The sequence below is a fragment of the Rana temporaria genome, chromosome 3 (genome assembly GCF_905171775.1).
Source record: "Rana temporaria chromosome 3, aRanTem1.1, whole genome shotgun sequence".
NCBI classification, from domain to species: domain Eukaryota; kingdom Metazoa; phylum Chordata; class Amphibia; order Anura; family Ranidae; genus Rana; species Rana temporaria.
The window spans coordinates 15,919,975-15,946,956 of NC_053491.1; the positions used below are offsets into that span (position 1 = coordinate 15,919,975).

The following is a 26,982-nucleotide window of genomic DNA, read 5'->3' on the forward strand; positions in this document are numbered from 1 at the left end:
GTATCTTTTTATTTTCCATAACATCATCTTTCACATTATACAAAAAAATATTATGTTAGTTTTTTTTTTGTTTTTAATTCATGACATTTTATTTTTTTCCCCCAAAAAAATGCGTTTGAAGGCACAAATACAGTGTGACATAAAATATTGCAAAAACAGACATTTTATTTTCTAGGGTCTCTGCTAAATATATATATATATATATATATATATATATATATATATATATATATATATAAAATGTTTGGGGGTTATACGTAATTTTCTAGCAAAAAAATACTGATTTTAACTTGTAAGCAACAAGTGTCAAATAAAAGCTTAGTCTTCAAGGGTTTAATATAGGTTTATTAAAAAGTAGTGGATTATGCTCTACTTACTTTACAGGTATTGATGTTTATATTCAGGCATTTGTGCATCATGAAATCGTTTCTCACATGTGAACAACCATAGGTGTGCGCAGCCTATTGCATTAGGGTGTGCACCCCAAAGCTCACTAGTGTTTATAATATATATATATATATCAGTAGGGCAATGGACAGTGTCAGTAGAGCAGTGGATGGTGTCAGTAGGGCAGATATTGGTGTCAGTAGTTTACAATTTTTTTTATTTTTACAATTTAATTTTTTTATTATTTAAAAAAAATATATATATATATATAATTTTTTAAACAAATTTTAAGGAGCCCCATTGGGGGGCTTTGGGGAAATATCAGGGGTCTAAACAGACCCCTGATGTGTCACTTTTGTCAGAGCGAAAAAGGAACTGAGGACAGAGATTCCCCAGTCTCTTTCTCTGCTGCAGCAAAGCAGCAGGGGGAATCTGTGCAGCACTGGGGGATTAGGGTGTGCCCAGGCACACCTGGCACACCCTGTGCGCACGCCTATGTAAGAACAACATACCTATATCTATACCTCCTTCATTGATGATACTGGTAAAAGTGGCTCCAGAGGTGTTCTGAAAGCTTTGGAGTGAATTTGAAAATACTAGATGTGTTAAGAATGATGGTCATTAATAGAACTCACTTTCAGTGACTACTTTGATAACAGTCGGATCTAAAAAAAATGGCTCAAAGTCAATGCCCATCTCCATCCATCTCCAGTAGATGACAATTCCCATCTCAGTCCATCCCTAGAAGAAATCCATGCCCATCTCCATCCATCTCTAGTAGATGACAATGCTTATCTCAATCCCATAGGTGTGCACACAGGGTGTGCCGAGTGTGCCTGGGCACACCCTAACCCCCCCCCCCCCTTATGTGCATTAGCATTATCCAGGAGCAGCACCAGGTGGGTGGTTGGGGGTGCCAGTGGACAGTGTAAATGCCCCCATTATGTTAAAGTCTAGGCTCAACTTTAGGAACATGTTACACCCATATTTAAGGAGTACTGTAACATGCTCCCAATCAACTGTCCACCACCAGAGCCTCCTTCCTGTGACAGCAGGTGGCATTCATGTGCGTTTGAACTTTGGGGTGCACACCCTAATTCAATAGGCTGCGCACACCTATGCTCAATCCATTCCCAGCAGAAGTCATTACCCATCTTCATCAATCTCTAGCAGAAGTCCATGCCCATCTCCAGCCATCTTCAGTAGAAGCCAATGCCCATCTCAATGTAATTCAAGCAGAAGTCCATTCCCATCTCCATCCATCTCTAGTAGAAGCCAATGCCCATCTCAATCCAATTCTAGCAGAAGCCCATGCCCATCTTCGTCCATCTCCAGTAGAAGACAATGCCCATCTCAATCCATTCCCAGCAGAAGTCATTACCCATCGCCATCAATCTCTAGCAGAAGTCCATGCCCATCTCCATCCATCTCTATTAGAAGACAATGCCCATCACAATCCATCCCTAGCAGAAGTCCATGCACATCTCCATCAATCCCAAGCAGAAGTCCATGCCCATCTCCATCAATCCCAAGCAAAAGTCCATGCTTATCTCAATCAATCCCCAGGAGAAGTCCATGCCCATCTTCGTCCATCTCCAGTAGAAGACAATGCCCATCTCAATCCATTCCCAGCAGAAGTAATTACCCATCTCCATCAATCTCTAGCAGAAGTCCATGCCCATCTCCATCCATCTCCATTGAAAGAAAATGCCAATCTCAATCTATCCCTAGCAGAAGTCAATGCCCATCTCCATCCATCTCTATTAGAAGACAATGCCCATCACAATCCATCCCTAGCAGAAGTCCATGCACATCTCCATCAATCCCAAGCAGAAGTCCATGCCCAACTCCATCAATCCCAAGCAAAAGTCCATGCCCATCTCAATCAATCCCCAGGAGAAGTCCATGCCCATCTTCGTCCATCTCCAGTAGAAGACAATGCCCATCTCAATCCATTCCCAGCAGAAGTAATTACCCATCTCCATCAATCTCTAGCAGAAGTCCATGCCCATCTCCATCCATCTCCATTGAAAGAAAATGCCCATCTCAATCTATTCCTAGCAGAAGTCAATGCCCATCTCCATCAATCCCAAGCAAAAGTCCATGCCCATCTCCTTCGATCCCCAGGAAAAGTCCATGCCCATCTTCACCCATCCCCAGCAGAACACCACGGTTATAAAAAACTCTGATGAGGGTTCTTGTATAGTTTACTGGCCATCAGCTTTGTCTTAGTCGGTAATCTCAGGAAGAATGTGTGCAAAGATCCCCCTTTGTTAAATCCAGTCTTTTCCTTTATGGGCTTCCAGGTGTGATTGTCTACTCTGTAGAGCAAAGTCAAGACTCTGTTCAAGGTGAAGACCGTGTCCCCCCGGATGACAGCGGTGAAGAGGGCTCCCTTACTGTTTACATACTGTCCAGACAAAGTTGTCCACTGCTGTGTGCTCAGGTTATAATTTTCAATGGCACAGCGTAAGAAGTCGTCAGATGGCCCATTCCTCATAATGTAGAGATCGTCTCTATGTCCTACCATGCAATGGCCGTAGCTCTGCATCCGCCTTATTGAAGATATAGGAATCAGCTCATCCTGGCAGGTATCGTATTCATAAATAATAGTTGTTTCTTGTGGTTTCCAGAGACATATGAAGACCCTACCCATGGCTTTTGTGGCAGGGGGACCTGCCACGGCTTGTGGTAGCTCTTGGCCAAAAGTCCAAATCTTGGAAGTGAGAGAATATTTCTCCACAGAAGCCACAGGAACTCTCTCATATTCACCACCAAAGGCGTATAGATGTCCCTCGTGTCCAACTAGCGTCACTTCATACCGCAACTGATGCGGACTAGCAAACTCGCTCCAGCTGTGTTGGTCTCCATCATAACAAAAGCTTTTCTCCACCACTTGTTTGTTTGCCCCCCGAGCGCCCCCTACAATGAAAACTTTATTGTTCATCGTGGTAACGCCAGCTAAAAAAGTGCTTGCTTCCTCTGGAATGCAGCCCAAGCTCTGCCATTGGTTCTTCTCTTCATCTAAAAAGCACATTGTTCTTGAGGCGTCCTCAAGGAACTGTATAGTTGGGGTATGGGCACCTACTGCAACAAAGGTGCTTGGGGTGATGGAGTCTATGTACTGAACAAGGTCAGGGGGCAGGCAATGGATATCCTCTTCCAACATATCATAAATATCTCTAATGTACAAGGCCGAAGCGTGAAACAAGTCTAGTAGTCCATAGGTGGCGGCAGCTTGAAACATAGCCAGGCAGTTGTCAGAGTCAATTAGGTTGACCAAGTGCTTGGTCAGGAGCTCAACTTGAAGAAAAGATGCGCACTCCACAGCCTGCAGGATTTCCTCGCAGCTCAGAAGAGGTCTTTCCCCCTTTAGAACCCTCAGAGTTATCAGGAAACCCAAGGCGCCCAAGTTGTGAAGCTGTATTTGATCCTGGGTACTTTCCCTCATGCCAGACTGGAAAAGTGCACGGAAATATTCACTGTGTTCCATCAACAGGTCCTTGTCTGTGGTAAAGACGGTCTCTTCCACGGTGACGGAAAGCTTGGCCATTTCCTATGGCTTGGTAAACTATAAGAAGCATGAATGTCTTTGTGTCACTCGTTCATTTCCTACGGCTGGGTTACTGCAACTCTTCTGCAGCTTGGAAGATGTAGCTCGTCTCTAGCTAAAGATAGCGGCGCTCATGTGATGGTATGAGCCGGGCTTAGCACGCTGCCAGATAGTTGTGACAAGGCAGCTGCCCATGCCGGCCTTCATTAGACACAGATATCCTTCTGCCTAATGATAGAACGGCCACAACAACAGATTACAACCCTCGCACGTTCGCCAGTCACCAACCATTCAGTGAGAGCTCCCGAACATCTCCAAGAGACTTCTGGTATCGACTGTTTGCTGTCAGTCAGAATTTGCCAATTTATTGTGTCATCTATTAGAAAATAGTGCATGGGTAGTTTAAAGGGTCACTAAATGAAAAAAAATTTTTTGCTGAAATGACTGTTTATTGGGTATAGAGACATAAAAGTTAACCGATTCCTTTTAACCACTTCCAGACCTGCGCACGACGATGTACGTCCATTTTTTAAAGATTGATATCTCGGTAACGGCAGCAGCTGCTGCCACAACCGAGGTATCGATCTTTAGTCTGCGCGGTCTGGTACACGATAACGGCGGTCTCCGTGGCAGATTCGCCGCGAGATCGCCATTATCAGGGGCGAGAGAGGGCTCCCGCCGCTCTCCCGCGCCCTCCGCCGCTTACCGGAGCCGTCTGTAGCGGCGGAGGAGATCGCGACTGTTCGGCAGCTGAGCGGGGACGAGACTGAAGGAAAAATCTCCTTCGCCCGTCCCCATAGCTCTGCTGGGCGGAAGTGACGTCAAAACGTCAGTCCCGCCCAGCCTCTTAAAGAGACAATTTTTTTTTTTGTCATTTGAAAAAATGAGTTTCAAATTTTTTTATTTTTTTTTGCATTTTAGTCTAAATATGAGATGTGAGGTCTTTTTGACCCCAGATCTCATATTTAAGAGGACCTGTCATGCTTTTTTCTATTACAAGGGATGTTTACGTTCCTTATAATAGGAATAAAAGTGATAATTTTTTTTTTTCAGTGTAAAAAGTAATAAAATAAATAAAAATAAATAAGAAAACAAAACAAAAAATGTTTTAAAGCGCCCCGTCCCGACGAGCTCGCGTGCAGAAGCGAACGCATACGCGAGTAGCGCCCGCATATGAAAACGGTGTTCAAATCACACAAGTAAGGTACCGCCGCGATCGTTAGAGCGAGAGCAATAATTCTAGCCCTAGGCCTACTCTGTAACTCAAAAAATGCAATCTCTAGAATTTTTTAAACATCGCCTATCGAGATTTTTAAGGGTAAAAGTTTGACGCCATGCCACAAGCGGGCGCAATTTTTAAGCGTGACATGTTGGGTATCATTTTACTCGGCGTAACATTATCTTTCACAATATATAAAAAAATTGGGCCAAATTTATTGTTGTCTTATTTTTTAATTAAAAAAAGTTAATTTTTTCCAAAAAAAGTGCGCTTGTAAGACCGCTGCGCAAATACGGTGTGACAAAAAGTATTGGAATGACCACTATTTTATTCTCTAGGGTGTTAGAAAAAAATATATATAATGTTTGGGGGTTTTAAGTAATTTTCTAGCAGAAAAAACTGTTTTAGTCTTGCAAACACCAAATCTGAAAAACACCTAAGGTCTGGAAGTGGTTAAAAATGATTAAAAATTTTATTTAATCTATCATATAATGTGCCTCTAGTTTCACTTTCGGTTTTAAAGGTACATACATGAAGTTCCGGGTGAGAGGTGAGTCAGGAAGACTCACAGAACAAAAACAAACAAATCCAGGGCAGTGTTTTGTTTTTAAAATGAATCTGATTGGTTCTGAGGAGTTTTAGACACACAGTAATGACAGTTTAGACCACCGTGAAAATCTATGATGATTATAAGGAAACAGGCAACCAGGAAGTGTGGAGATCACAGCAGAATTACAGCAACTTCAAAGCAAAAACGAACAATGAGGACATGAAACCAGGACTGCAGTAAGGTAAAGGAAGCTATTTAGCTAAAAAAAAAAATTCCTTTAGTGACCCTTTAACCACTTAACCACCGGAAGGTTTTACCCCCTTTATGACCAGACCATTTTTACTCGCTCCTCCATGTCTTTATGGACCTTGCTTTGTGCACCGGTGCGCAGTCATGTTGGAAGTGGAAGGGGCCGTCCCCAAACTGTTCTCACAAAGTTGGGAGCATGAAATTGTCCACAATGGGGTAGATCCAGAGAGAATTTACGCCGGCGTGACCATAGATACGCCGCATAAATTCAAAGCTGCGCCGGCGTATCTACTTTCTGTATTCAGAAAGCAAGATACGCCGACATTAGCCTAAGATACGACTGGCATAAGTCTCTTACACCGTCGTATCTTAGGGTGCATTCTGACGCTGGCCGCTAGGGGCGCTCCCGTTGTTGTCGGCGTAGAATATGCTAATTACCTAGATACGCCGATTCACAAACGTACGTACGCCTGGCGCAATTTATTTACGTCGTTTACGTTAGGCTTTTTCGGCGTAAGATTGCTCCTGCTATTAGGAGGCGCAGCCAATGTTAAGTATGGACGTCATTCCCGCTTCAAAATTTGAATTTTTTACGTAGATTGCGTAAGTCGTTCGCGAATAGGGCTGGACGTAATTTACGTTCACGTCGAAACCAATACGTCGTTGCGCCGTACTTGGAAGCAATGCACACTGGGATATGTACACGGACGGCGCATGCGCCGTCTGTACAAAACGTCAATCACGTCAGGTCATCATACATTTACATAAAACACGCCCCCACTTCCACATTTGAATTACGCGCGCTTACGCCGGCCCCATTTACGCTACGACGCCGCAACTTACGGAGCAAGTGCTTTGTGAATACAGCACTTGCTCCTGTAAGTTACGGCGGCATAGCGTAAATACGATACGCTGCGCCGCCGTATCATTGCGCGCCCCTACCTGAATCTACCCCAATGTCTTGGTATGCCGACGCCTTAAGAGTTCCCTTCACTGGAACTAAGGGGCCAAGCCCAACCCCTGAAAAACAACCCCACACCATAATCCCCCCTCTACCAGTGTTGCCAACCTACCAGATTGAAATCTACTGGCACGACTCCCGAAATTTACTGGCACAGCCAAATTTTTTTTTTTTTTTTAAATTGTTTTTATTGAGTTTCTAGACAATACATCAACTTGACATAGGACAGTACATACATACACAGCTCATATGCATTGAACACGGATCAATATATACGTCACACATGTTGTTACACAGTGCTTCCTGACAGGTGGAAGCACACAACATAGATCAATGAGAACAGGGACAGAGGGGGCTAAGATGCCCCCCCCCTCGCGGTGTGCTCCCTTGGCGCTCCGGCCATCTAATAAGAAGAGGATTAGACTAGAAAGGAAACAGGTTATTCTCTATGCCATCACGTTCAACATGTCATCTATTACAGGTGTTCACCCAGCGGTTTCATCCTCTGCCAGCCAGGCTCGCCATATTTTGTCGTATTTCTGCGGGCAACCCCGATTTGCATATGTATCTTTGTATAAGGGAAGGCTGGCATTTACCAGGCCCCTCCACTGTAGTAGGGAGGGCGGAGTAGGCTTCTTCCAATGCATGGCAATGTTTTTGCGTGCATAGAAAAGTAGTAGGCTCACTAACGTGCGTTTGGCAGAGGATTGGACTATATTTTCGACAATACCCAGGACACACACCTCCATCGCAAGTGGCAGTTGGACTGCCGCAATTTTGTTGACCAACTCCAGCACCTCTTCCCAGTATTGTTTTATCGCAGGGCACCTCCAAAAAATGTGTGAAAAGTCGCCCGGAGAGGCACTACACCTCCAACACTCTGGGGAGTGTGTCGGGTTCATCTTGTGAAGTCTATGTGGCGTAAAGTATGCTCTGTGGACCATTTTGAACTGCACCAACCTGTCTCGAATGGAGACCAAGGTGCGGAAGGGAAGATCCCACACATCATCCCAGTCGTCTGCGTCTAGCGTAGGTATGTCGCGCTGCCACCTGGACCGCAGCCCCTCCAGAGGAGGGAGAGACACAAAAATCAGGTATGAGTATAGATGTGAGGTAGGCTTCGTGTCACAACAAAACCGAAGTGTTCTCTCCAACTCCGACTGGGCCACGATACAGGACGACAGCGGAAACTGTGCCGAGAAAGCATGTGCCACCTGGTGGTACCTGAAGAGGTAGTGTCGGGGCAGGCCAAACATGGACTCGAGCTCTTCAAAGGGTAGTAGTTTATTTTGCGAGACTATATGTGAAATTAGTCTAACGCCTCGTTTCGACCATGCTACCGGATCCGGGAGCCTGTAGAGGTGCTCTAGGGTTGGGTTACCCCAAAGAGGGGCATTAGGGGAGATCTCTGTGGGCTTGCACTTCTCAATGGCCAGTCCCGTCTTCCATGCCCGCATGGTTGTAAGCATGGAGGGAGTCAAGGTGTACGGCGCGCGGGGGCCACGGAACAGCAAAAGCTGGAGTGCCTCCCTCGAGCCGACCACCGAGGCCTCTAGGGCGGTGGCAGTATTGGTCCCATCCGGCTGCAACCACCAGGCCGCCGTCACCAATTGTGTTGCTAGGAAGTATTTGTGACAGTCGGGGAACGCCATTCCCCCTTGTGTTCGCGGCCTCATCAGAGTCGCGAGCTTGTACCTGGGAGGGGAAGGGCCCCATAGAAAGGAAGAGAAGATCTGATTTAATTTGTTGAAAAATGACTTGGGTATCCACTGTGGGGAATGGCGGAAGAGGTAGATCAGCTTGGGTACTATCTTCATTTTAATGAGATTTACCCTCCCCCACACAGACAGCGGGAGATTGCTCCATGACTTGAACCTGGACTGGGTATCTAACAGAACCGGGGTCAGATTTAACAGGATGTAATCAGAAGCCGATGCAGAGATCTGTACACCCAAGTATTTAAATGAAGTGACCCAGCATAGCGGGTTATTTGGTAGGGAGGTAGATCTGGCCGCCTGGTCTATCGGGAAAAGCAGTGATTTGGACCAATTTACCCGGAGTCCAGTGACCGAGGCAAATGTGTCCAAAACGGTCAGGGCACCCTGCAAAGAAGGTCCCGCATCATTCAGGAACAGTAGCATATCATCCGCGTACAGGGCCACCCTCTCCTCCAGCAAGCCCACTCGAAGACCTCTGATGAGCGGTGTGGAGCGTAAAGCCTCTGCCACCGGTTCAATGGCAAGGGCAAATAGGGCCGGAGAGAGAGGGCAACCCTGACGGGTTCCCCGGAAGAGCCTGAAGGGGGCGGAAAGGCCCCCCCCCAAGCGCACCGAAGAAGTAGGGGACTTATAAATCACCTGAAGCCATTTAATAAATAGCAGCGGAAAACCCATTCGGCGCAACGTTTCCCACAGAAAAGGCCACTCGACTGTGTCGAAGGCCTTTTCGACATCTAAGGAGGCTACCGTCCTCGTCCCTGAATTGTTGTGTGTGGCATGTATGTTGGTGAAGAGTCTTCTAAGGTTAACGTCAGTGGACCTACGGGGCATGAAACCGGTCTGGTCGGAGTCAATCACCGTGGGCAGCATAGGGTACAGCCTAAGGGCAAGCAGTTTAGTCAAGATCTTGAAGTCGGTGTTGAGTAGGGCAATAGGTCTGTAAGAGGCGCATGAAGTGGGGTCCTTGGGAGGCTTATAAATCAGTGTCAGGTGGGCATGGTACATGGAAGCTGGGAGACTGCCGTCCGTTAGGGATGAGGTATAGAGCTGGGCCAGCAGAGGAGCCAAGAGGCCCGCGTGGGCCCGGTAAAAATCAAGCGGGAGTCCGTCCGGCCCAGGCGCTTTGCCCGGAGGGAAGGATTGGATGGCCCTCTGTACTTCTAGTGCTGTAAACGGTTGAGTCAGTGCCTCCCTTTCTCCGTCGGACAGCCAGCCCAGCGCCAAGGAGTCCATCAGAGTGGTTATTGTCTCAGGTCGGAAGTCCGCGGGAAGTCCCGAGGAGCACAGCCAAATTTTTACTGGCATTTCACAAAAGTTACTAAATTCCATTTTTAGGTGCAAATTTCAGTATTTAGGCTATAAACAAGTTCGCTAGGCAAATAGCAATGTGATTTAAGGGAGATATTAAGGTAAAAAAAACATATTTTTGTCATTTTTGATATAATAAGGGCAAATTATTTAGTCACATCACCCCCTGCCTCCATCACCCCCTGCCTTCACCCCCCTCTGCGGTGACACAATCTCCCCCAGGCCCCTTGCCTTCATCCCCATTTGCAGTGCCACCAACAACCCCTGTCTCCATCCCCACCCTCTGCGATGCCACCATCCCCCTCTGCCTCCAATCACCCCCTGCCACTAACACCCTCTGCCTCCAATCTCCCCCAGGCCCCCTGCCTCCAATCACCCCCTGCCTCCACCCCCTCTGCGGTGTCACCAACAACCCATCTCCATCCCCCACCCTCTGCGATGCCACCAACACCCCCTGCCACTAAAACCCCCTGCCACCAATCTCCCCCTGCCTCCATTGCCCCCTGCCTCCATCCCCCTCTACGGTGCCACCTCAGCCACCATTACCCCCTGCCTCCATCCCCCTTTGCAGTGTCACCTACAACCCCTGTCTCCATCCCCACCCTCTGCAATGCCACCATCCCCCTCTGCCTCCAATCACCCCCTGCCACTAACACCCTCTGCCTCCAATCTCCCCCAGGCCCCCTGCCTCCAATCACCCCCTGCCTCCATCCCCCTCTGCCATCAACACCCCCTGCCTTCACCCCCCTCTGCGGTGCCACAATATCCCCCAGGCCCCTTGCCTTCATCCCCTTTGCAGTGCCACCAACAACCCCTGTCTCCATCCCCACCCTCTGCGATGCCACCATCCCCCTCTGCCTCCAATCACCCCCTGCCACTAACACCCTCTGCTTCCAATCTCCCCCAGGCCCCCTGCCTCCACCCCCCTCTGCGGTGTCACCAACAACCCATCTCCATCCCCCACCCTCTGCGGTGCCACCAACACCCCCTGCCACCAACACCCCCTGCCACTATCACCCCCTGCCGCCAATCTCCCCCTGCCTCCATTGCCCCCTGCCTCCATCCCCCTCTATGGTGCCACCTCAGCCACCATTACCCCCTGCCTCCATCCCCCTTTGCAGTGTCACCTACAACCCCTGTCTCCATCCCCACCCTCTGCGATGCCACCATCGCCCTCTGCCTCCAATCACCCCCTGCCACTAACACCCTCTGCCTCCAATCTCCCCCAGGCCCTCTGCCTCTAATCAACCCCTGCCTCCATCCCCCTCTGCGGTGCCACCAACAACCCATATCCATCCCCCACCCTCTGCAGTGCCACCAACACACCCTGCCACTAACACCCCCAGCCGCCAATCTCCCCCTGCCTCCACCCCCCTCTACGGTGCCACCTCAGCCACCATTACCTACTGCCTCCAATCGCCCCCTGTCTCCAATCTCCATGCGCAGTTCCAAGCCAAACCGATTGCGGCTATTTTTACTGGCACATTTCCGCAACCATAGACATTTACAAACAGGGGAGGGGGGGGAAAGTGCCCGTTTTTACGGACTGTCCATAAAAATACGGACGGTTGGCAACACTGCCCTCCACCAAATTATTTGGACCAGTGCACAAAGCAAGGTCCATAAAGACAAGGGGCCGGATTCAGAAAGAAGATACGACGGCGTATCTCCTGATACGCCATCGTATCTCTGAGATCGGCCGTCGTATCTATGCGCCTGATTCATAGAATCAATTACGCATAGATATGCCTAAGATCCGACAGGTATAAGTGACTTACACCGTCGGATCTTAGGCTGCAATTCCAGGCCGGCCGCTAGGTGGCGCTTTCGTATCTTTTACGCGTCGGATATGCAAATGAGCATTTAGGCCGATTCAGAAACGAACGACCGCCCGGCGCTTTTTATTTTACATCGTTTGCGTTCGGCTTTTTCCGGCGGAAAGTTACCCCTGCTATAGCAGGGGTAAGTACGGCCGTCGTTCCCGCGCCGAGTTTTGAATTCTTTACGTCGTTTGCGTAAGTCGTTCGCGAATACGGCCGGACGTAATTTACGTTAACATCGAAACCAATGACGTCCTTGCGACGTCATTTGGAGCAATGCACACTGGGTAAATTTGCGGACGGCGCATGCGCTGTTCGATCAGCGCGGGATCGCGCCTGATTTAAATAGTACACGCCCCCTAGCCGCGGAATTTGAATTCCGCCGGGGGATTTACGATATGCCGCCGCAACTTTAGAGGCAAGTGCTTTCTGGATAAAGCACTTGCTTAAAAAAAATAGCGGCGGCGTAACGTAAATCAGATAGGTTAGCGGATCTTTAGATCCGCTAACCTATCTAAATCTAGCCCCAGGAGTTTGGGGTGGAGGAACTTGACTGGCCTGCACAGAGTCCTGACCTCAACCTGATAGAACACCTCAGTGCCTGACCTCACAAATGCGCTTCTGGAAGAATGATCAAACATTCCCATAGACACACTCCTAAACCTTGTGGACGGCCTTCCCAGAAGATTTGAAGCTGTTATAGCTGCAAAGGGCGGGGCCAACTCAATATTGAACCCTACGGACTAAGACTGGGATGCCATTAAAGTTCATGGGCCAGATTCACAAAAGAGATACAACGGCGTATCTCCTGATACGCTGTCGTATCTCTGAGATGCGATTGTCGTATCTATGCGCCTGATTCATAGAATCAGTTACGCATAGATAGCCCTAAGATCCGACAGGCGTAACTGTGTTACACCGTCGGATCTTAGGCTGCAATTCTAGGCCGGCCGCTAGGTGGCGCTTCCATTGCGGTCGGCGTAGAATATGCAAATGTCTAGTTATGACGATTCACGAATGTCCGCTTTGCCCGTCGATCTAAATTTACGTTGTTTTCCGTAGAGATGCGTCGCGTAAAACTAAGCATGCCCTCTAGGTGGTCTAAGCAATGTTAAGTATGGCCGTCGTTCCCGCGTCGAAATTTTAAATTTCACGTCGTTTGCGTAAGTCGTCCGTGAATGGCGCTGGACGCCATTTACGTTAACGTCTAAGCAAATGACGTCGGTGCGACGTCATTTAGCGCAATGCACGTCGGGTAATTTTACGGACGGAGCATGCGCAGTACGTTCGGCGCGGGAACGCGCCTAATTTAAATGGTGCCCGCCCCATTTGAATTAGGCGGGCTTGCGCCGAGCGGATTTACGCTACGCCGCCGCAAGTTTACAGGTAAGTGCTTTGTGAATCAGGCACTTACGCTGTAAACTTGCGGCGGTGTAACGTAAATGGGATACGTTACGCCGCCGCAGCAGCGTAACGTATTTGTATGTGAATCTGGCCCCATATGTGTGTGTAAAGGCAGGCGTCCCAATACTTTTGGTAATATACGTTTTTTTTCTCGCCAAGAAGGAGTCACCCTTCGTAATCCTGCTCTTTGAATGTAAAGAATGCTTATTTATCAACTTGCTGTTACATTTCATAAATAATAATGTATTTGGAGAATGCAAACCTTCTATAAAGCCCAGCAGCTGGCCATTCATCACTGCAGTCCATCCCCCCCTCCCTCCCCCATCCATCACTACTAGAATAACATCCAATAGCACGCCTTTGATCCCGCCATCAAGGTCATACGTCTTCTTGCTGGATCTCCTTCAGCACAGTGAAACCTAATAACATAAATTCAGGAGGAGGTGGCTGACTTTAAACCTTTCCAAACTAGTTTTTTGAAGTTGCGTATTACTGCGTTTCGCTGTGCCAGATAACAATGTATCAGATGACTTGGGTTATCATACCATTGGCCCAGATTCAGTAAGAATCTGCGCCTTTCTTACGCAGGCACAGGCACAGCAGAAGCTCCGTAAATTGCGGGGGCGCTGTGTTAACTTGCCCGGTGTACGGGCGCCTAATGTAAATGATCCCGCCGGGAGCGGGAATCATTTAAATTAGGCGCGCTCCCGCGCCGAGCGTAGAGCGCATGCTCCGTCGGGGAAACTTTCCCGACGTGCATTGCGGCAAATGACGTCGCAAGGACGTCATTTGCTTCAAAGTGAACGTGAATGTGAACGTGAACGTGAACGTGAATGGCGTCCAGAAATTTGAACGTCGCGACGCGGGAACGTGGCCATCCTATAGCATTGGCTGCGCCTGCTATTAGGATGTGTAACGTTGCGCGAAAACCCCGACGTACGCAAATTACGTAATTTGCGTACGCAGGGCCAGCGCAAGTTTGTGAATCGGTGTTAGTATGCAATTTGCATACTATACACAGATCACAATGGGAGCGCCCCCTAGCGGTTTTCGCTAGAATGCAGCCTAAAATCTGCGTGGCATAAGAGCCTTATGCCGCGCAGGTTTTAGGCTGCAGTCGGCGTAGCGATGTTCCTGAATCAGGAGCATTCGCTACGCCGGAGCAAGCAAGCAATTGCGCCGTGTAACCTATGGTTACACGGGCGCAATTGCTTCTTGAATCTGACCCAGTGTATATTACTGCATCCAGAGCCGGGATAGGCCCCCATCTGGTTTCTATTAGAAGCTGGAGATTGTGTGCCCATAAGGGGTTAAATGGATCAATGTCAATGACGCGGGTGGGGTTCCCAGGCTTGTCTATTCTCAGATGAACGCAAACAAATATATCTGTGAACAGCAATCCGCCATCCCCCCCATCCCCCCCCCCCCGTTCTCACCCAGTCATATTGGTCCCTGTTTCTTTACCTCCTAATGCCTTGTACACACGACCGGTATTCCCGACGGGAATAGACCCGTCGGAAATCCCGGGGGGGGAAAACCGAGAACCTGCTCAGTATCTTTTCCCCCCGTACACACGAGAGGTTTTCCCGTCGGGAAAACTCAGATGAGAGCTTTGGTCGGGAATCCCGACTATGGCCCAGATTCTCAAAGGACTTACGACGGCGCAGCGCCAAGTCCTAATCTGACCCGTCGTATCTATGCGTAACTGATTCTTAGAATCAGTTACGCATAGATATCCATTAGATCCGACAGGCGTAAGTCTCTTTTACGCCGTCGGATCTAAACTGCAATTTTTTTATTGCCCGCTAGGTGGCGCTTCCGTCGATTTCCGCGTCGAGTATGCAAATTAGCTAGATACGCGAATTCCACGAACGTACGCGCGGCCGACGCAGTAAAGTTACGACGTTTAGGTTAGGCTTTTCCCGGCGTAAAGTTGCCCCTGCTATATGAGGCGCAGCCAATGTTAGGTATGGCCGTCGTTCCTGCGTCGAAATTTTAAAAAGTTACGTCGTTTGCGTAAGTCGTCCGTGAATGGGGCTGGACGTCATTTACGGTCACGTCGAAACCAATGACGTCCTTGCGACGTCATTTGGAGCGATGCACACTGGGATATTTTACGGACGGCGCATGCGCGGTTCGTTCGGCGCGGGGACGCGCTTCATTTAAATGATACACGCCCCCTACACGCCGAATTTGAATTCCGCCAGGGTGATTTACGCTGCCGCAACTTTACAGGCAAGATAGTGGCGCCACTCCTTTGCTTCTACGCACGTGGCTCATGCAGAGGGAGTGACAGCAGCACTGCATCTGGTGGCAGGCTATGGGGGGCAAGTGCCACTGCCTCTGGTAGCCAGTGGCACATTCACCTGACAAATAACCTGCCGCCAAATTCCCCATCAACCCCAAGACTACATATCCCTCCGCCCCCCCCTCATCTTTTTTGGGGGGAAGGTGAGAGAGGGGGTGTGTCCCTGAATGGCAGTTTGGAAATGTGGTCACTCTACTGAAGACACAAGTCCAGAGCACAGCAGGGGTTAGAGCCAGTAGGCCGCAAACTCAGCCCGGGTGCAGGCTGAGGGTTCGTTGCTGAAGGTGCAGGCTGAGGGTCTAGTACAAGGGACAGGTAATCAGTCCAAGGTGCAGGCAGAAGGTCAGGGGCTGGAGACAGGTAGCAGATCCGGGCTCAACATCGGTAGAGAAGTAGATCCGTAAAACAGGAGCCACGGGTCAGGTCCAGGAGGGAAGTGCAGAGTAGTCAAGCCGATCCGGGTCACAACAGAAGTTCAGATACAGGTAAACAGGAAGCCAGATACGAACAGGAAGCTGACAACAAACCAGCAACCTGTCCGGGTACCTGGGCCGCCTTATATAGGCCCACCAGAGCTCCGATTGGCGGACACATCGGACACTTTTGACACTATTTTGGGACCATTGTCATTTATACAGCGATCAGTGCTATAAAAATGCACTGATTACTGTGTAAATAACACTGGCAGGAAAAGGGTGAACCACTAGGGGGCGATGAAGGGGTTGAGTGTGTCCTAGGGAGTGATTCTAACTGTGAGGGGGGGCTGGGCTACAAGTGACACGACACTGATCACTGCTCCCGATGACAGGGAGCAGTAGATCGCTGTCCTGTCACTAGGCAGAACAGGGAAATGCCCAGTAATGACTAGTAATGGCGGCGATCAGCGAATTTTATTGTGACTGCGACATTATGGCGGACACTTTTGACACTATTTTAGGACCATTGTCATTTTTACAAAGATCAGTGCTATAAAAATGCACTAATTACTGTGAAAATGACACTGGCAATGAAGGGGTTAACCTGTAGGGGGTGCTGAAGGGGTTAAGTGTGTCCTAGGGAGTGCTTGTAACTGTTAGGGGGTGTGGCTTGGCGTGTCACATCACTGATCGTTGTTCCCGATGACAGGGAACACGATCAGTGACAGTGTCACCTAGGCAGAACAGGGGAGATGTTGTGTTCACACTGACATCTCCCCATTCTCCAGCTCTGTGACCCGATCGCGGGACACCGGCGGCGATCGGGTCCGCGGACGCTGTCAAGGTGACAGGGAACCAGTGGCGGCTGGTGCTCAATTTTTGGGGGGGCGCAAAGGAAAAAAAAAATTGCAGTCTCACTGTGCCCAAACGCAGCCACTTGTTACATGCCATCAAACACAGCCACTGTGCCATCAATTTGCACCACTGTGCCATGCCATCAAACGCAGCCACTGTGCCATCAATTCGCACCACTGTGCCATGCCATTAAACGCAGTCACTGTGCCATGCCATTAAACGCAGCCACTGTGCCATCCATTGTCACCACTATGCCATGCCATTAAACGCAGCCACTGTGCCATCCATTGTCACCACTGTGCCATGCCATTAAACGCAGCCACTGTGCCATCCATTGTCACCACTGTGCCCTTTAATGGTCGCCAATGGTCACCGCTGTGCCAATTGTCCCCACTGTGCCCTGTAAATTGCTTCCCCCCCCCCCCCTCCGCCCGGCACTTACCTTACTGGTTTTAGGCATCCACGTCCCACGATGTCTTCTCCCGCCCTCGATGACTGACAGGCGTCTCAGCCAATCAGGTTACCGGTAGCCAGAACCGGCCAACCTGATTGGCTGAGAGGCCTGTCATCTTATCCAAGGGGTGTACAGTCTGTGCGCTCCGAGAATAAGCTTCCGGGCTGTATTGGGAAAGCCTATCAGAGCTGTTGGCTTTGATAGACATTTCCGTACAGCCAACCAGCTGGCGTTATTCAGATGGCCGGACATGAGCGCCGACCATCTGAATAACAGCGGCGAAAATAACATAGATTTGTGCAATGCATGAATCTATGTTATTAGACTCAGTGGCGGTGAGAGCCAGAGGGGGCGGCGCTCCAGCGCCCTCTATGGATGAACCGCCACTGCAGGGAACAGACGATCAGTGACAGTCTGACTAGAAAGCACGGGAGAGGTTTGTTTACACTTACCTCTCCCCGTTCTTCAGCTCTGTGACCCAAACGCGGGACACCGGCAGCGATCGGGTCCCGCGGGCGCGGTCACGGAGTAACCGACCGGGTCTCGAGCGTACCGTCGGCGGTGCGCACGTGACCCATGGCTGTGCATATTAAAGGGGATGTACCTGTGAGCCAATATGCGCAGCCGTGCCATTCTGCCGACGTACATCGGCGTGCGGCGACCAGCGAGTGGTTACCGTATTTATCGGGGTATTGTGCGCTTCGGCGTATAGCGCGCACCCCTAATGTGGACCCGCATTCCTGTAAAAAAAAACATTTTAGTACTTACAGTTTTGGTGTCTTGCGCGGCGTCCATCGGCGGCCTCGTCGGGTCCGGCGTCCGTCTGCGGCTTCGGTGGTGTCCTCCTCGTCTGGTCCGGCATCCTTCTGCGGCCATCGTGGTGTCCTCCCCGCTCGATCCCCGCTGAGTTTGAACCACTGCGCCGGCATATACCAAGCGCAGTACACTCGGGTATAGTCGGGCAGGTTCGGCTCCTCTCGCGGTCACGTCCTGTGCGTCCTGTACGTCCGGGACGTGACCGCGAGAGGAGCCGAGCCTGCCCGACTATACCCGAGTGTACTGCGCTCGGTATATGCCGGCGCAGTGGTTCAAACTCGGTGCGGGAAGCGGGTATCGGCGTATATCGCGCACCCACGATTTTGCCCTGATTTTCAGGGAAAAAAAGTGCGCGGTATACGCAGATAAATACGGTATTTGGAAGCTTGACATTCCAGGGGAAGTTACTGATAGGTCAGTCAGCAGGAGAGAGGTCATGGGAATTATTATTTTTGTGCCATCATATTGCATGTTTGAATAGAAATCAATACTAAATTGATTCCGTTTTAAAGTGCAAACGTGCAAAGTAATTTCAACTGAACACCAACATAATAATATGATAATATGATAATATGTGTGTAAAGAGTCCAAACACAAAATAAGTTCAATAGTGCAAATAGTGAATGTTCAAACAATGTATCAGAGTTCGCAGACAATGGGCCAGATTCACGTTGATCAGCGGATCTATAGATCCGCTCGATCTACGTGATTTAAGATCCGCTCCCGCAAGTTTGAGAGGCAAGTGGCTAATTCACAAACCACTTACCTCCAAACTTGCGGCGGCGGATCCTAAATCCCCCGGCGGAATTCAAATTCCGCGGCTAGGGGGAGTGTACTATTTAAATCAGGCGCGTTCCCGCGCCGATTTAAATGTGCATGTGCCGTCCGGGGAATTTCCCGGCGTGCATTGCTCCCACTGACGTCACTAGGACGTCTGTGGTTTCGAAGTGAGCGTGACTTGCGACGCGCGTGTTTGTGAATCGGCGTACGCAAACGACGAAAATTCAAATTCGACGCGGGAACGCCGGCTATACTTAACATTGGCTGCGCCTGATAAAAGCAGGGGTAAGTATACGATGGGAAAGCCACTACGGAAACGTCGTAAGAAGACTGCGTCGGGTCCGCGTACGTTCGTGAATTTGCGTATCTCGCTGATTTACATATTATTCAAGGTAAATCAGCGGGAACGCCTCCGGCGCCATTTTTAAATTGAAAAAAAGATCCGACAGTGTAACACAGTTACACCTGTCAGATCTTAGCCCTATCTATGCGTAACTGATTCTATGAATCAGTTACGCATAGATAGGACCAGTGTAAGTCAGAGATACGATGGTGTATCAGGAGATACACCGTCGTATCTCTTTGTGAATCTGGCCCAATGTATCAACTTGTTCAGATAGTGTACACAATCTTCAAATTCCTGTAGGTATATTTGACTGAACTTTCTTCCACCACCATCACCCGTCACCTATCCTACTCACCAGACTTCCTTGACCCCTATTACAGGTAGTCATAAAACGCATATGGGTATATACAGCAGGAGTTGCCAACCGTCCGTATTTTTACGGACAGTTCGTAAAAACGGGCACCTTTCCCCCCCCCCGTTCATAAATGTCCGTAGTTGCCGGAATGTGCCAGTAAAAATAGCCGAGATCGGTTCGGCTTGGAACTGCACATGGAGATTGGAGGCAGGGGGTGATGGTGGCACCACAGAGGGTGGGGGGTGGAGACGCAGTGCCGAATCACAAAAAATGGCCCGGTCATTGGGCAGCCAATTCTGAAGTGGTTAAACCCAATACACATTTTACTGTTAGGCCCCATACACACGAGAGGATTTATCCGCGAATACGGTCCAGCGGACCGTTTGCACGAATAAATCCTCTCGAGGATTTCAGCGGATTTCTCTGCGATGGAGTGTACTCACCATCGCATTGAAATCCGCGCTGAAATCCTCTGGCAATGACGTGTCGCGCCGTCGCCACGATTATGACGCGGCGACGTGCGCGACGCTGTCGTATAAGGAATTCCACGCATGCGTCGATTCATTACGACGCATGCGGGGGATCCCTTCGGACGGATGGATCCGGTGAGTCTATACAGACCAGCGGATCCATCCGTTGGGATGGATTCCAGCGGATAGATTTGCTTGGCATGTCAGCGAATATCTGATCTGCTGGAATCCATCCCAGGGGAGAAATATCCGCGGAAACAGATCCGCTGGAGTGTACACACCATAGGATCTATCCGCTGAAACCCATTCGCTGGGATTTTTCAGCGGATGGATTCTATCGTGTGTATGGGGCCTAAGACTAAAGTGTAATGCCGCGTACACACCATCACTTTATGTGATGAAAAAAAACGACATTTTCTGTGAAGTAAAAAATGACGTTTTTGAAACTTCAATTTTCAAAGACGAAGTTGCCTACACACCATTGTTTTCTCACAATGATCTTGCAAAGTGAGGTTACGTTCCACCACGTTTTACCATTGAAGCTTGCTTCATAAGTAGCTTCTGGGCATGCGTGGATGAAAAAACGTCTTAGAAAACAATGTTTTTTGCTACACACGGTCAATTTCTGTGAAGTAAAAAGTGCACTTTTGAAAAACGACACATAAAATTGAAGCATGCTTAAATTTTTTTTTGGTCGTTTTTTACAAGACATAAAACAACGTTTTCCCCCACACACAGTCAATTAAAGTGACGTTTTTAAAAACGTCATTTTTTTTCATCACATAAAGTGATGGTGTGTACGCGGCATAACTTCCCTTCCCCTCTGTAGGCTGGAGGGAACGTTTACTCCCTATAGTACAATGTTGGAGTCCCTCACAAGGAACGGTAATCTCTTTGACCTCAGACAGACATATATGCTGGCAATGACGTACCGAGCCACGAATGCGCTGCTTTGATTTTCCTTTGTATATAATCTCTCTCAGGCTCTGTATATATAAATCAGGGAACTATATATACTTAGATCAGGAGAACTGTGTAAGGAGGATAAGGACCAGATTTGAGGGATTTCCTGGTGTGATTGTGCAGGAAGCCGCACTTCACTACTTACAAGGTACTTTAATCTTCATTGGTTTAGTCTCAGGAGCGTACAACTGGCTTCTTTGCATATTGCAATTATTAACTCTTTAAGACATCCAAATGTGCGGACGCCATGGAAATTCAATAAATCATATTATTTTTCAGAACACCGCTACATTGTACCACACTGGAAAGTAGCTATTCTACATTCAAATATACAGTGCATACGGAAGTATTCACAGAGCTTCACTTTTTCCACATTTTGTTGTGTTACGGCCTTTTTCCAAAATTAATTAAATTCTTTATTTTCCTCAAAATACTACAAACCTTCCCCCATAATGACAACGTAAAAGAAGTTTGTTTAAAATCTTTGCAAATTTATAAAAAATAAAAAAAACAAAAAATATCCCATGTACATAAGTATCACAGACTCCTCCCATGTACATAAGTGTCACAGGCTCCTCCCATGTACATAAGTGTCACAGGCTCCTCCCATGTACATAAGTGTCACAGGCTCCTCCCATGTACATAAGTATCACAGGCTCCTCTCATGTACATAAGTGTCACAGGCTCCTCCCATGTACATAAGTGTCACAGGCTCCTCCCATGTACATAAGTATCACAGACTCCTCCCATGTACATAAGTGTCACAGGCTCCTCCCATGTACATAACTGTCACAGGCTCCTCCCATGTACATAAGTATCACAGGCTCCTCCCATGTACATAAGTATCACAGGCTCCTCCCATGTACATAAGTGTCACAGGCTCCTCCCATGTACATAAGTATCACAGGCTCCTCCCATGTACATAAGTATTACAGGCTCCTCCCGTGTCCAAAAGTGTCACAGGCTCCTCCCATGTACATAAGTATCACTGGCTCCTCCCACGTACATAAGTGTCACAGGCTCCTCCCATGTACATAAATATCACAGGCTCCTCCCATGTACATAAGTATCACAGCCTCCTCCCATGTACATAAGTATCACAGCCTCCTCCCATGTACATAAGTATCACTGGCTCCTCCCACGTACATAAGTGTCACAGGCTCCTCCCATGTACATAAGTATCACAGGCTCCTCCCATGTACATAAGTATCACAGGCTCCTCCTATGTACATACGTTTCACAGGCTCCTCCCATGTACATAAGTATCACAGGCTCCTCCTATGTACATACGTTTCACAGGCTCCTCCCATGTACATAAGTATCACAGGCTCCTCCCATGTACATAAGTATCACAGGCTCCTCGCATGTACATAAGTATCACAGGCTCCTCCCATGTACATACGTATCACAGGATCCTCCCATGTACATAAGTATCACAGGCTCCTCCCATGTAAATAAGTGTCACAGGCTCCTCCCATGTACATAAGTGTCACAGGCTCCTCCCATGTACATAAGTGTCACAGGCTCCTCCCATGTACATAAGTGTCACAGGCTCCTCCCATGTACATAAGTATCACAGGCTCCTCCCATGTACATAAGTGTCACAGGCTCCTCCCATGTACATAAGTGTCACAGGCTCCTCCCATGTACATAAGTATCACAGGCTCCTTCCATGTACGTAAGTATCACAGGCTCCTTCCATGTACATAAGTATCACAGGCTTCTCCCATGTACAGAAGTATCACAGGCTCCTCCCATGTACATAAGTGTCACAGGCTCCTCCCATGTACATAAGTATCACAGGCTCCTCCCATGTACATTATACAAGGAGAAAAATGTGCAAATTCTGAATACAACGATTCCTTAATATTATGCAACAATGAGGGTGATAATAAATAAATATATATGTAAAATATATATATATATAAATAAATAAATAGATAGTGTGCATGAGATTTGCACAGTACAGGAAGAGTCTAATGCTCCAGGTAGAGGAGGGGGGGGGGGGGTTTTGGAAAAATCCGGGGATGGACGGATGAGAGTTTTTTGCAGGGGTCACAACTATAACCTCAGGGCTGCCATCATTGGAGAACAGAAACCGTGTTCCGAGACTGTAACAAAAAAAGCAAGGGAAGAGGCGCCTCTAAGTGTAGATGTTTTAACGTAATTTAATATGTAAAAGAGTACAGGCAACTCACATTTAAGAAGTTAAAAATAGGCATTGTACAGGTTTCTTTAGAGGTAGTCATCAGTTCTGCCACTTGTGGTCCTTCTCCTGCTGGGCACTTGTACTGAGCGAAGCTGTCTTTCACCGCTGTAGGGTGTTGAGGGCGGCGGCGGTGGGGAAGAAAGCTTGTAGGCCAGTCAAACAAAGTGGAGGTGTTTGTAGCAGTAGGATGGCACTGGTGACGTCACTGGATTATGCGACGCGTTTCCTGAGCGTACGAACTGCGGTGGTGCGGCAGTCGCGCTCCTTTATCAAGCTCTCAGTTGAAAGAGGGCATAATCAAACCCATCTTGAAGAAACCCACACTAGACCCCAAGGACCCTCTCCACCGCCGTCCCATAACATGCCTAAATGTACTCTCAAAGATAATGGAGAAAGTAGTGGTACAACAGCTGCAACAGCATCTAGATACCCACAACCTACTTGATCCATTTCAATCGGGATTCCATCCTGGACACGGGACAGAAACCGCATTGCTCAAAATATGGGACGACGCTCTCGAGGCCGCAGACAAAGGAGAATCTTGTCTTCTGGTTCTGTTGGACCTAAGCGCAGCTTTTGACACAGTAGACCACAAGCTTTTATTGTCACGGCTAACTGAAGTAGCCAGAGTTGCAGAATGCGATTTATCTTGGTTCTCCTCTTTTTTGGAAAACCGATCTCAAACAGTGAAGTTAGGACCTTTCACTTCTGAGAAACGCACATTATCGTGCGGAGTCCCTCAAGGATCACCTCTGTCGCCGGTGTTATTCAACATCTATCTGCGTCCTCTTTTTGAAATCATCAGCAGCCAAAAAATGCTTTATCACTCATATGCAGACGACACGCAACTGTATTTCTGCATTTGCAATAGAAAGGATCACCACCTCAATCTAGAGACATGCCTCTCTTTGATAGAGAACTGGATGACAAAGAGTTACCTTAAACTCAACGGAGCGAAAACAGAACTTCTCCTGTTTCACGCCAAACGGACAGATCAACATGCAACACCGTGGATACCCCCGCCCATTCTGGGCAAATTCATCTCCCCTAGCGCCAAAGTCAAAAGTCTTGGGGTCATCTTCGACTCCGACATGACAATGGATGCACAAATAGGGTCAGTAGTCAGCGGTTCTCACCGTCTGCTGCGCCTACTACGCAGAATGACTCCTTTTATTCCCAAAGAAGACATAGCGGTCGTGGTGGGATCAATTGTGAACTCTAGACTGGACTATGCAAACGCCCTCTACCTCGGACTCCCCAAGTACCAAATCGCTCGTCTACAAGTCGTTCAAAATACGGCCGCCAGACTAGTGACCGGGAAAAAGCCCTGGGAATCAATCTCACCTTCACTGAGAGCCCTTCACTGGTTACCAGTAAAAGACAGAATTGCTTTTAAAGCACTGTGTCTAACCCATAGATGTATCCATGGGAATGCTCCCCATTATCTATGCGAAAAAATAAAAGCTCACAACCCCAATCGCATTCTGCGATCCACCAATCAAAATCTTCTTCAGTTCCCGAAAGCCAACTACAAAACCAAAGGAGATAGAAGATTCGCGGTCCAAGGTCCCAGACTATGGAACGCTTTACCAACCAGCATTCGGTTGGAGGAGAACCACTTAGCCTTCAGGAAAAAGATCAAAACTCATCTCTTTTGATATCAAAAGAGTCAGGTACATCAAGCGCCCAGAGGCGATTAAGTTTGCATGTGTCGCGCTATATAAATTTCTCATTCATTTACAGGCTCCTCCCATGTAAATAAGTATCACAGGCTCCTCCCATGTACATAAGTGTCACAGGCTCCTCCCATGTACATAAGTATCACAGGCTCCTCCCATGTACATAAGTGTCATAGGCTCCTCCCAAGTACATAAGTATCACAGGCTCCTCCCATGTACATAAGTGTCACAGGCTCCTCCCAAGTACATCATTCAGTTTGGCTGGGTGGACCGCTCTACGAAGAGCCCGGATGGTTCCAAACTTCTTCCATTTACAGATGATGGAGGCCACTGTGCTCATTGTGGGCTGGAGGGCTGGAGGGAACGTTTACTCCCTATAGTACAATCTTGGAGTCGCTCACAAGAAACGGTAATGTCTTTGGCCTCAGACTGACTAACCGATGGCGCCCACACACGCATAACAAATGACCCGCAAAAAAAACAAACAAATGAAAGGAAAACTAAAACAGACACTTTTCTTAGCAGTGCACATGTCTAGCTAATGGTAATTTATGACTAAATGGCTTGGTTTGTTAAAGCGGAGTTCCAACCACAATTAGCATTTTTTAAATGTATGTCCTTTCATCCTGCGTTTTTATAATATAAATCCGGTCACTTACTATTTCACAATCCGCCGCCGCTCCGCATAGATATTCAAAAAAGATAGGCCCAGATTCTCAAAGGAGTTACGCCGGCGTATCTCCAGATACGCCGTTGTAACTCTGAGTGTGAGGCGTCGTATCTATGCCGCACACTGCATCAAATTGGTCTGCATGGCTGCCCCCCCATAGTGACGCCACTGCACAAGCCACTACCACTCACAAATGTTATGCTTGCGGGAGACAAGCCCTCCTAACGCTTCTTGTCAGAAAACGCATATGTGGGTTAGGGGCAGCGTTGTGCAGTAGACAGAGAGACCAAGTTCTGCAATAGTAATATATTGTAGAAAAGTTCAGCAAGTACAAACAGGCCCAGTGGGGCAGGGGGACGACTCTTTGTGAGCCACTAACAACTGCAATGGCGGCGGAGCTGTAGTTTGAAGACCTGGAGATGATGAAGTGGCCCAGATTCAGTAAGAATCTGCGCCTTTCTTACGCAGGCACAGGAGCTCCGTAAATTGCGTGGGCGCTGTGTTAACTTGCCCGGCGTAAGGGCGCCTAATGTAAATGATCCCGCCGGGGGGGGGGAATCATTTAAATTAGGCGCGCTCCCGCACCGAGCGTAGAGCGCATGCTCCGTCTGGAAACTTTCCCGACGTGCATTGCGGCAAATGACGTCGTAAGGACGTCATTTGCTTCAAAGTGAACGTGAATGGCGTCCAGCGCCATTCACGATCCACTTACGCAAACGACGTAAAATTTGAATGTCGCGACGCGGGAACGTGGCCATCCTATAGCATTGGCTGCGCCTGCTATTAGGATGTGTAACGTTACGCGAAACCCGACGTACGCAAATTACGTAATTTGCGCACGCAGGGCCCGCGCAAGTTTGTGAATCGGTGTTAGTATGCAATTTGCATACTATACACAGATCACAATGGGAGCGCCCCCTAGCGGTCTTCGCTAGAATGCAGCCTAAAATCTGCGTGGCATAAGTGCCTTATGACGTGCAGATTTTAGGCTGCAGTCGGCGTAGAGATGTTCCTGAATCAGGAGCATTCGCTACGCCGGAGCAAGTAAGCAATTGCGCCGTGTAACCTATGGTTACACGGGCGCAATTGCTTCTTGAATCTGGCCCAGTGTTTGCCACAAGGAGTGGAATGAGGCCTGGCCAGTCCACACCCAATGGGAAGGCTAACAAAAAGAGAAGGGCGCACGACCTAGTGCAATACCATTGTAAACATTTATTAAAAGATAAAAAGCAACACACATTATACTCACAAACCCATGATGTGTAAACACATATAAATGCTAGTGGAAAACGGTTGCCTCAGGACTGCTGCAATATATATAATATATACTGTATATATATATATATATATATATTTTTTTTTTTTTACTATTTTTTTTCCTTTTAATTGTTCATTCATCCACCAGACATTCTGAATTCTTGGCTGTGTATTAAATTTCATGTTGCTTGGTATATCTGGTAATTGCTGTTTCTGCATTCTCATTATGGCAAGT

General features: G+C 48.2%; 1 protein-coding gene across 1 annotated transcript; it reads right to left on the reverse strand.

The window, feature by feature from the left end:
• Window positions 1-1,436: 1,436 nt before the first annotated feature.
• On the reverse strand, window positions 1,437-4,299 carry KBTBD13 (kelch repeat and BTB domain containing 13). The gene has a single exon (XM_040342302.1). It carries the CDS (start codon window positions 3,938-3,940, stop codon window positions 2,561-2,563), a length of 1,380 nt encoding a protein of 459 aa, XP_040198236.1. The 5' UTR covers window positions 3,941-4,299; the 3' UTR covers window positions 1,437-2,560.
• Between the last annotated feature and the right edge of the window lie 22,683 nt (window positions 4,300-26,982).

Excerpts from the sequence above, each read along its gene's own strand:
- KBTBD13 (XM_040342302.1), bottom strand. The coding sequence starts at position 3,940 with ATGGCCAAGCTTTCCGTCACCGTGGAAGAGACCGTCTTTACCACAGAC.